This window comes from Coffea arabica, chromosome 9c (genome assembly GCF_036785885.1).
Source record: "Coffea arabica cultivar ET-39 chromosome 9c, Coffea Arabica ET-39 HiFi, whole genome shotgun sequence".
NCBI lineage: Eukaryota > Viridiplantae > Streptophyta > Magnoliopsida > Gentianales > Rubiaceae > Coffea > Coffea arabica.
The window spans coordinates 44040010-44050890 of record NC_092326.1 but is presented as its reverse complement, the minus strand read 5'-3'; the positions used below and the strand labels follow the sequence as shown (position 1 = coordinate 44050890).

At 39.1% G+C, this 10881-nt stretch overlaps 3 protein-coding genes across 3 annotated transcripts; 1 reads left to right on the top strand and 2 right to left on the bottom strand.

Annotated features, from left to right (window-relative positions):
* Window positions 1-1088: 1088 nt before the first annotated feature.
* Window positions 1089-1844, bottom strand: LOC140014261 (uncharacterized). The gene is made up of 2 exons (XM_072064705.1): window positions 1659-1844; window positions 1089-1604 (listed from the first exon to the last, which is right to left on the bottom strand). Exons 1-2 carry the CDS (start codon window positions 1842-1844, stop codon window positions 1089-1091), a joined length of 702 nt encoding a protein of 233 aa, XP_071920806.1.
* Window position 1845: 1 nt separating this feature from the next.
* LOC113708493 (uncharacterized) lies at window positions 1846-3455 on the bottom strand. Its single transcript, XM_027230945.1, has 5 exons — window positions 3399-3455; window positions 2757-3205; window positions 2540-2666; window positions 2219-2449; window positions 1846-2115 (listed from the first exon to the last, which is right to left on the bottom strand). The coding sequence occupies exons 1-5, from the start codon at window positions 3453-3455 to the stop codon at window positions 1846-1848; spliced, it is 1134 nt and encodes a 377-aa protein (XP_027086746.1).
* A 1801-nt stretch (window positions 3456-5256) lies between these two features.
* LOC113708547 (probable galacturonosyltransferase 3) lies at window positions 5257-10862 on the top strand. Its single transcript, XM_027231012.2, is given in 9 exon segments — window positions 5257-5587; window positions 6141-6193; window positions 6340-6400; window positions 8149-8190; window positions 8268-8402; window positions 8512-8646; window positions 8725-9059; window positions 9146-10091; window positions 10285-10862. Coding segments are annotated over 9 exon segments (2028 nt in total). The 5' UTR covers window positions 5257-5545; the 3' UTR covers window positions 10564-10862.
* The last annotated feature ends 19 nt before the right edge of the window (window positions 10863-10881 follow it).

Here is a 10881-nt window from a genome sequence, read left to right as displayed (position 1 = left end):
TGGTGAGATTGTTTTTGTTAACATGGATGCTAACAACTATAATCTTAGTTAGTTGGGGCAAAAAAAATGGGAATCTCACAGTTTTTAGGCAAATAGAAGGAGCAGTATGAAGATGAATGAAGTGGGTGCACGTTATTGTTTCTGTACTCTGTAATGACTGTATGGGTAGATGTGCAATGATATGTAAGTTTTGATTTGTTGAATGAAAATTCAGGCATGCTTTGCTGGGAAAAAATCAGACTATATTTGCAAGACTTTATTGTTTCACTTGTTTGTTGAAATACTCTGTAATGTTGTTTCACTTGTAAAAGAACTGCCCTGCTTGAAAGGAATGACAAAGTGAAGATCAATTGAGTCCCAGTGGCCCTCAATGTGAAGACGTAGCACAATTCCATTAACTAGATATACTAACCAGACAAAGACATGAACATTTGCAAAAGTGGACTAAGCAAATATAAAGACCATCATATTATATTGACCCTACATAACCAATGCTGATGTCAATGGTCTACAAAAATATAGGCAGAATGCAAAACGTAATCAGCACTAACAAAAGTTGATTGGAATTCATCCACTAACATCCAACGAGATTCAAGATTGTAAGACAAAAAATAGTTGGCAAAAAATGTGATTAGAGGTCCCTCTTCAATTAGTTCTTGACTGATGCTCCTCTTTAATTAGCTCTTCCCCGTCCCTTATCTTTTGTGGTTTGTCCTCCTCTCTCTCTACCTCTTCCACTCCACTTTCCTCTCCAAGAACCAACTGTGTACGGTGGCTCCTTACCCAAATATGCATAGTTAGCATTTATGGCTCCTTTTTCTGCATCAGTGAGTGGTTTTCGAGTTGAAGTTTTCCTGCTACGGGTTGGTGGACAAGTCTTTTCACTCGGGCCTGGGGTAGATGTTTGTTGCTACTGTTGTGGTTGGTGGTGCCCAGGTTCATGATCATGGACTTCATGTGGTTGTTGCTGGCTTGGTTGCTGTTGTGGTTGCTCATGCGCAGCTTCATCAACCTGCTGTTGCTGTGGTATTTCTGACTGCATAACCTCCAAAATTTCATGAACCATGTTAGCTGCTAAACAGGAAAAATTAAAAGTAAACATTGTTGGTTGTACTTACTGTTTGTCTCCTCCTTCTTGCATTTGATTGCTGCGTCACAGGTTCAGTTGAAGTATCTTGCTGCCCTTGTTCATTGGTTGGTTGCTTGCATGTTGCTGCATTATGACCAGTCTCCCCACATTTTTGATAATGAATAATGATCCTTCTTCTTAGTCTTCTACCGTGATTCTTGCCTTCAGTTGTGTCCCTTCTCCTAGCCTTTCTAGGCCTTCCAGGTTGAGTTACTGATACCGGGGGCTCCAATTCAGGCATTGTTGATGGGGGCCAATGATCCTCACCACTAATTGGTTGTAACACATTTTCATAAAGTTTCAAGAATAGCCCCCTACTATAACAAACATTCAAGTACTGCCATGGGTCTTCATTCCTCAAAAGAATGGCAGCAATGGCGTGACAACATGGAATGCCACTAACCTCCCATAACCTGCAACTGCAGTTCTTTTTCTCCATATCAACAGCAAATTGGGCCCCTCTTGGTCCTTTCACCTGGTAGCCATGCATTGCATTTTAAATAGGCATCCACTGACTTGCAATTTTTACCTTATTTTCAATAATTTCGTTGATTAGAGGTCCAGTTGGGCTATCATATCTTTCCATTGCTGATTTTCTCTTCCGGATCCTATCCATAAGGTACTCCCTGATCATTTCTAGCATTGTTATAATTGGCTGGTCTCTAGCCTCAAGAATATGTGCATTAAAAGACTCACACAAGTTGTTGACCAGCATGTCACTCTTTGTGTGAGTCGGAAAGAAGGCCTTGCACCAATGCCAAGGAGCTGGAGCATTTTTTTACCCACTGATATGCCTCGTTATCAAAATCTTTGAGTTCTTTCATTGCTTTATTGTAGAGTTCCTTTATTGTGCTGTTGGCAATGTTCCACAGCCTATCCTTAAGAGGCAAACCTGGATGTTTCTTCTTGAAGTTTCGATACATGTGTTGGACACAATACCTATGCTCACAATTTGAAAGAACTTCAGCTAATGCTCTATCCAACCCCTGTAAAGGAAGAAACAAAATATCAAGGAAGGTTACTATGTATATACATACACATACATAACATACACATGTTCACATTATTGCAAAGTGTATATGTGTATACCTTTTGTTGGTCAGAAATAAAGGTATAATGAAATTGATTTTCAATTTCCAAATCATCATTGAGGTATTTCAAGAACCATGCCCACTGCTCCGTAGCTTCTCTCTCTACAACTGTCCAGGCAATGGGCCACCACCCATTATTAGGGTCAACTGCAATGGCAGTCAATAACTGCCCTCTATAAGTCCCTTTCAAATGGCACCCATCCAATGCTATCAATGGTCTCAAATTATCCTTAAATCATTTTTTCCATGGCCCTAAACAGCAGTAGAGTCTCATAAATTTTGGGTTGCCCCCAGACCCTCTAAATGGAGTAAACATCACCTCCATTGTGCTGCCTTCATGTGTCTTTTTTATCTCAGCACAATATTCCCAAATTCTCTTATACTGTTGTTCAGCTGATCCCTTTATCATTTCAAGTGCCAATTTCCTTGATTTGGCTGCTATCCATCTGAAAATTTGAGCTTGGTACTCCTCATTCACAGTTTGCCGGATCTCCCTAACTGGGATTCAAGAGTTTGACTTAATCCTCTCCATGTACCTGTCAGACAACCACTTAGACTTCAGGTTTTTATTTTTCCAGGCGTGATTGCAATTTTCATGCTTGTCATTCATGCTTTTAACTACCAAATCAGTACTCCCAAGTGCTTTTTCAATTGAGGCAAACACAAACCATTGGCATGGGGCCTTGCACTTGGCTCTCACCCTTTTATACTGGTTACTCTCATTCCTCTTGGTGTATACTGGTTTCCCCATCTTGATACCATATTCTTGAACAGCTGCCTTAAACTGGGCTCTTGAACCAAATTTCATACCCAACTCAAATCTGGTATCAATTTTGAACTTCTCCATACAAAAATCTTTGTACCTTCTTTGGAATTGGTCACCATCTTCATCTTCTTCTGATGAGCCACCATCACTGCTAAGGTGGTCTGGGATTACATCTTCAGCCAATGTATCAGAAACTTCTGGTTCATTTCGAGCTTGTTGCTGTTGTGCTTGTACATTTTTTCTTCTCCTAACTTGTTTTTTTTCTGTTGTGACTGCTGTGCATCATGCTGTTGTGAAGAGAATGTGCCTGTTGTTTTATTATTTTGCTGTGAATCAGGCTGCACCTCATGTGTTAGTGGCTCATCAAACTGCTGCTCTGAAGTTCCACCCCCTGTTGTCTCTGGTATCAAACCATCCAGTAGTGTCTCATCGCCACAGTAGTTACCAGTGCTAAATCTGTCAGAGTCATGCTATGATTCTGATTCTGATTCTTCAACATCTTCTATGACTCCTTCCTCTGCAATAGGTTGTTCACTGCTATGATGGTCAACAGGATGCTGGATAGTAGAAGTTTCGAATGTGCCTTCTTGCTGGTCTGTTGAAGCAGAGGCAATACCTCTTTTTGGATCTAGTTCACTAGCTTGCTCATACTAGATAGTAGAAGCAGAGGCAGCACCTCGTTCGAATGAGCCTTGATGCTGGTCTGTTGAACCAGAGGTAGTAGCTCTCCCTTCTAGATCTAGTGCACTAGCAAGCTGCTGGATGCTCTGTCCATGTCCAGCACTATGAGGCTGCTCTGATGACCCAATTTGTTTCTGTTGTAAACCTGAGTTCTGTAACACATCTCGATTGTCTTTTGTACCAGTATGTTCCTCAAATAACAGACCCATTCTAAAACCTTTCCAGAACATGGTTCCCCTATTATTCTTCCCTGCTCATCCAACTCCTCAATCACAACACCACAACGTTTTTTTTCTACTGGTTTAACAATCAAAGGAGACCTAAATTTTTCAATTTCTTCAGATGTCAGGTGGTTACAAAATACCTCCATCACCTTAAACTTGTAAGCCCACTCTGAAAATTTGTTAACATCCTCATCAGTGCATAACTCTCTTAAACCATTGGATAGATCTTTATTTGGTTCAACATAGTAATACAGTATAGCAGCTCTACGATGTCCTAAGTTTTCCACCATCTTATTCAGTTCAAGAATGGACATTTTCTCGGCGCTGCAAAGATCTATATCATCTACATCTCCATCAACATACCCCACATATTGTCCCCAATTAATTCTCCCCCCATGATGCAAACGTATAGTAAACCATTCAGAATCAGCCTTTGCAACAATTTTAGCCTCAGGTCAATACAATATTTAAAATAGGAAGAATAAATTATCTCACAAATTATGAGTCAAAACAGTTGTATTAGGCCAATAAACTACTATTTCAGTGGCCCCTTTTTGTCGGACATGGTTAATGGGTAAAATAAAAAAACAATGTAGGACCACTGAAGCGAATATTAATTTCTACAGTAAAAGATACCAACATATAGGACCACCAATCTTCCCGACAAACTGAAAATTTGACTAATACAATCTTTTTAAACGTTATTGACACGCTTTGTTCCTCTATTATATACAAACCATCACTGCTCAGACGAAAATGGAACAAAAATAGGGTCAGACCACTTACCGTAAACAAGAAATGGATCAAAGTACACGTCTGGCTTCCTTATTTTCCACTCCATTTCGCTTCAATGTCTACTTCCACGGTGCTGGTAGTAGTGCTCGCAGTCGGAAAGTTGCAGCAAGAACCGTTAATGGCAGGCAGAGGGAGAGATAGTGGAGAAAGTAAGAACCGTTTGATCAATATCATTTTTCGCTCCATTTCACAAAGTGGATGACAGCTCTTTATGGACAAAAATATCCTTCGTATTTCGGCGTGCTTCTCATGTGATCGTAGATTTCATCGGTATTAATTGATGAATTTGACAGAAGGTCTAACAATTTGTACTTTGGATAGATCGGGGGCCAAAACTTTACATTTAATTGTTTGGGGGCCAAAACTTCATCCGGGTACTAGTTTGAGGGCCACTGGGACTTTTTGCCCTAAATAAATAATTTAAGATCTAGAAATGAACAGCAAATGAACAATGTATGATTTGTGAGAGCAACGAGTGCTAGTGCTGCGGTGTACGGTGTACTAATTCATTTTGTAATTAAAAAAAAAAAAAAAAAAAACTACCACCTTTAAGTGCTCTGTCGAAGCACAACAGCGGTCCGAGGTTCGAATCCCGCTAGAAGAAGTAGAGAGTGTGTGTCACAATCACAAATACTACAATCCTCGTCCTGGGTTCGGGTGTGTGCTGGATCTTCTTCTTCTGTCACCGTCAGGGAGAGATACATACATAGAGATCAGATTAGATTAGTACCATCACTTCCATTTGTTCTGCAATTTTGGTGGCATGTCTTGACGATCTGAGAGGGGGATTGGTAGTTTTGGTTTTTCCCTGCCTCTGCACCTGCTGCTTGTGGTCTCAGTATAACAAGATTGATTATCCATGTCAGCATCTCTGCTTTCCATCATCCTATTCTACTTCCCGGTAATCTCACCACTATTCTTTCCCATTCTCTCGCTTCTTCTGCAGTTTTGTTCTGTCTAAACTTCATCATCCTCCACCTCGAATTCTTCTTTTCTTGTTTTTCTCTTAAAAATTACTTCTTGTTACATACATAACAGCAATCATTTAAGCAATTTGGGGTTTCTCTCTGGCATTCCAACTTTAATTTTGACACCAATTCTTCTATCCATCTGTTTGTTTATTTAATTTATTTATTTTTTTGCTTTTTCTTATCAAAAAAATATTCTAGGTCTAGGTAGATTCCGTATTCCCTTATCTTTTCAAAGATTTCTTTAACCTTTCCCAGCTGCAAAAGTATTTGCAACTCCTAAAATACCGGTTGGCTTGTATGACAGATGTCTTCACCTGGTGATAGTGCTTTCCATTTGTTCTTATCTGTTGAAGAAATTTTAATCCCTTCTTTTTGGATCTTGTTTTCTTATGGGTTCTCTTCTTTGGCTACTTTCCACTAACACATGTTCCTGTTACGTTTACCCCTTGGTTGCTGATATTTTTGGACCGAACTCTAATGCAGGTCATCGTACATGCTCTCCTAGTTAAAGCACAAGCTTCAAACTTGTTCACATTGTAAGATTTCCACACGTAGTCATTTATTTCTATCTTTTTGTGCTGGCTTTCGCTCAGTTCCAAGTTGTAAAGGGTCATAAAAGTTTGCAAGTGCTGCTGTTTGGGTTTGGATTATTCCTTTTCATTCTTTCTCTCCTCCTCTGCAGTGATAGAGAGAGCAGACATTTTTCCCAGCTTAATGATTGCCCGCAGTGTGTTGACACGGGGGTAAGTTTCATTCCCGTTCAATATATATATCTCGCTGCTTCTATCCCATCAAATATAGCCATTACTTACTTATGCTTTTTGTCTAAAATGCAAGACCACCTAGTTATCATTATTGTTGGTATCATGTCTAGTGTTGTAGGCTAGATTATCTGCCAAGAACAAGTGATTTCTATTTTCCTCCTTTCTCGTTGTACTTGGACTCCTCTATATTCTCTGCAATCTCCATTAAAATGATCCCCCATTGCTTGTATGACTATTGCTGCAATTAATTAGCTTTCACTGATTTAACTAGTCAATTGCTGGGTTGATATTTTTGGCCATTGTAGCTGCCAAGCATACCTAGCTGTTAGAGTTGGTAAAATAATCTAAGAGGTGGTGATATGGAAGGAAACTAGCCTTGATTTCAGGTTATTTCTGTTAGATATCTCATGCCATATTTTAGTTTAGGACTTGAGAAGCAAATCATCTTTTCTTTCTTTTATATTTCCTTCTTCTTTTTGATCGTATATTTTGGTGGTTAATATTGTTGTTTCTCTTTTCTCTTTTCTTTTTTTCTTTTTTTTTTTTAGTTCAGACTATCTAGCTGTGAGAACTTTTTACTACTTGCTTCCTGAGAAGTGGTTATGTTTATTCCTGTTTGCTATTGAATTTTATTTTAAGGAAAAGGGTGTCATGTACCTAGTCTGTGATTCTTGTCTCTGCTATCTAGCTATGAGAACCTTTTACTGGATGTGCTTGGAAAGGCTTCTTAGTCTTGTTTTCACAACCACCAGTAGACTTTGAAGAGAACTTTGTTCATTATTTGGGTAGTGTTGTTGTTGATTGTATTTTACTGACTTGGATTGTCATTATTTGGGAAATTGCATTGAAAAGCTTAATGGCAGCAGTCAAAAGGATGTTTCGTGTGCCTGTGGACTTAGACTAGCTTTGGATGTAGGGCTTTGTGTTGTGAGATAGTTTTGTCTTTGAGCCAGTTATATAGATTAGCTGAAGTTGGTTGTGGTAATTTTTTCCTGGACAATTCTTTTATTGCCTAAAAGGGTTGAATTAATACATTCAGTCCTGCAGATACAAAACTTAGGCAACTTATATTGATGACAAACTGGCTGCAGATCTCATTGTCTATTTTTCACAGAGATCTCATGCACTATAAAGGCATCTCTTTCCATCAATAATCTGCAAATTTTAAATTTGAAGATAATTTGCCTAACTGAAACTTGGTCAGTAACATTCCAGCATCCAGAGGAAAAATGAGCAAACAGATTACAACCAGAAAAATACAAACTCATTCTAAGTTACTGTATTGACTCCTTTTTGTCCAGTTTTAAGAATGAATGCCAATTTATTAGAAGTTGGTTTATTTCCAACTTATAAAGTTTGCATTTTATTGCATCATTTCTTACTGAAGGTAGTGAAGCTTTCATGTTTTAACCTTAAATTGCTCAGGGATTTAGTTATTGAAGGTGTGGGAGAACTGACATGCTAGTGCCATCGTGGGAGAGGGAAAACAGCATGCTAGAACTAAATAACTGTTATAGGTACATGAGTTTAGGATATTAATGGCAGTAGGATACAAATCCTATCTTTACTTTTATGAAGTTGTCAACACCTCAAAACTATAAATTTTTTCATTTGCATTATGTTTACAATTACCTTACCCATCCACTGTGCGACATAATGTCTAAGAGAACCTATATCGAAGCATGTGTTGCATATTCATTAACATGGAATAAATGGTAGGATTGCAGGAACAAGGGCGAATAGAATCTGCTAGTCAACAGGAGGAAAAGGTGATCAACTTTTTGCTTTTTTCGTTGGCAATGAGATTGAGATTGAGATTATGGAGCTGTTTAGTATTGTTGTGCAGGATATTGACATAATAGTGACATGTAATGACCTTTCTGGTTCTATGAAAATGCGGAGTGTGAAATCTAGAGACCTGTCTGCTTCCTGGGTATGGAAAGACCCTGGTGGTGTAAATGGTCATACTTTAAGTTCAAAGGTATGTAGCAAAGGACATGTTAATTCTTCCCAATTAGTCCTTCAACTGGTTGGCATGTAACTTTCAGTCAGTTTTGGGACCCCAAGCATTGATTTAGCATTGCATTCAGGTGTTAGGTGATCCTCTCAAACTTGAACTTTTGTTAAACGAAAGTGATCAGCATTCTGGTGAAAGACGTTACCATGGAAGTGAAATACAGCATCAGTTAGTATCTCCACTGCATCCTATGAAGCTCAAGCGGCGGGTGATGTATCAAGTCTTCTTTTGTTGCTTTTGTGTGGTTTAGCCCATCTAATTTGATGACGAACTTCTTGTGCTTTAGATGTTACGTCAAGAAAGGAGAGAACGACGGACTGCAGAACTGATCCAACAAAGTAAAGAGACTGATGATAAAATGCAAGAAGCTGCCATTGAACGAGCAAGAGAATTTGACGACACTGTCGAGGGTAAATACAGTATATGGAGGAAGGAGTATGAAAATCCTAACTCTGACTCAACACTGAAACTAATGCGCGATCAGATCATAATGGCAAGAGCTTAGGCAACCATAGCAAAGGCTAAGAATGAGATGGTTTTATATGATTCTCTCATCAAGCATTCTAGAGAAAGTCAATTTGCAATTGGAGAGGAAACATCTGATGTTGAACTTCAGCCAAGGTAGGCCATCTAGCATTATAAGCTTTTCTAATGTTGAAATGAAGGCCTTTGGTGTTGATATGGTGTTCAATTCTTTTCTTTCATAGTGCTTTTGATAGAGCAAAAGAGATGGGTCATATATTGTCTACAGCAAAGGACCAGCTATATGATTGTATAACAATAGCAAGGAAGTTGAGGGCCATGCTCCAGTCAGCTGAAGGGAGTCTAAACGGAAAGAAGAAAAAAAGTGCATTTCTTATACAGTTAGCTGCAAAAACAGTCACCAGACCTTTGCATTGCATTCCGTTGCTTCTGACAACAGACTACTACTTGCATGGTTATCAGGATAAGGACTTCCCTAACAAAGAAAAGCTTGAAGATCCTTCTTTATACCATTATGCTATCTTTTCTGATAATGTGCTTGCGACATCTGTGGTCGTAAACTCAACGGTGCTGCATGCAAAGGAGCCTGAAAAGCATGTTTTCCATATAGTAACTGATAAATTAAACTTTGCGGCAATGAAAATGTGGTTTCTAGTCAACCCTCCTGCTGGCGCAGTGATCCAAGTTGAGAATGTGGATGAATTTACGTGGCTCAACTCGTCTTATTGCCCTGTTTTACGTCAGCTTGAATCAGCTAAAATGAAAGATTATTACTTCAAGGCACATCAAGCCTCTTCTATCACATCTGGTGCAGATCAACTCAAGTACAGAAATCCAAAATACTTGTCCATGTTAAATCACCTTCGATTTTACCTTCCCGAGGTTTACCCGAAGCTGGATAAGATATTGTTTCTGGATGATGATATTGTGGTTCAGAAGGATCTATCACCACTTTGGTCTGTTGATCTGCAAGGGAAGGTAAATGGCGCTGTGGAGACTTGCAAGGAGAGCTTTCACAGATTCGACAAATACCTGAACTTCTCTAATCCAAAGATATCTGAGAATTTCGATCCAAACGCTTGTGGTTGGGCTTTTGGTATGAATGTTTTCGATTTGAAGGAGTGGAGGAAGCGCAACATTACGGGAATATATCATCACTGGCAGGAAATGGTAAGTCTCCACCGGTACGATGATGTTTAAGGCTTCTAGTTCTAATTAATATGACATTAAGGAAGTTGTTTCTATGTCTGGTGGCAACATGTGTACAGATATGCTGCTTTAAATTGTACGTGTGGTGGTCTAATGTCGGTTAAAAAAAAATAGTTTGCTGTTGTATTTTAAAAATCCCTTTGGTCATTTGCAGAATGAGGAGAGAGCTCTTTGGAAACTTGGAACGCTGCCGCCGGGGCTGATCACCTTTTATAACTTAACCTATCCCCTTGAGAGGAGCTGGCATGTGTTGGGGCTTGGGTATGATCCTGCCCTCAACCAAACGGCAATCCAGAATGCCGCCGTGGTGCATTACAACGGAAACTACAAGCCATGGTTGGATCTTGCCATAGCCAAGTACAAGTCTTACTGGTCTGCATATGTGATGTTTGATAATCCTTATCTTCGCCTTTGCAATGTAGACGAGCAGTGAGTATTCGTGTCTCTGCGTCATTAATTCTGGAAATTTTCCGTAGTTTTCTGATTGTTTCCGGGGGATCAGCACAGGTTGAGTGTAACAGGGAAAGAGAGTTTTCAAGGTTGTACTGGCAACTCCCTTCCCCCATCAACCCCCGCAGATTCTATTGATAGTAGAGGTAGTTTAGTTGAATACATAGTAACGAATCTTTTTGGTACATAATGAATAGAAATATAGGATAAAAATTGACTATCAAAACAATTAAAAGTTGCTGTGAAAAGAAATTTCGTCTATGAATGATTTTTTTTTTTTAACCAATATTATGCATAAGTA

Coding starts and splice junctions, on each gene's coding strand:
- LOC140014261 (XM_072064705.1), bottom strand. CDS start 1,844: ATGCTGGTCAACAACTTGTGTGAGTCTTTTAATGCACATATTCTTGAG. Junction 1,605..1,658: donor ACGAAATTATTGAAAATAAG/GTAAAAATTGCA, acceptor CATGGCTACCAG/GTGAAAGGACCAAGAGGGGC.
- LOC113708493 (XM_027230945.1), bottom strand. CDS start 3,455: ATGACTCTGACAGATTTAGCACTGGTAACTACTGTGGCGATGAGACAC. Junction 3,206..3,398: donor CGATGAGACACTACTGGATG/GTTTGATACCAG, acceptor CAAGCACAACAG/CAACAAGCTCGAAATGAACC. Junction 2,667..2,756: donor TCTAAGTGGTTGTCTGACAG/GTACATGGAGAG, acceptor TCAAATTTTCAG/ATGGATAGCAGCCAAATCAA.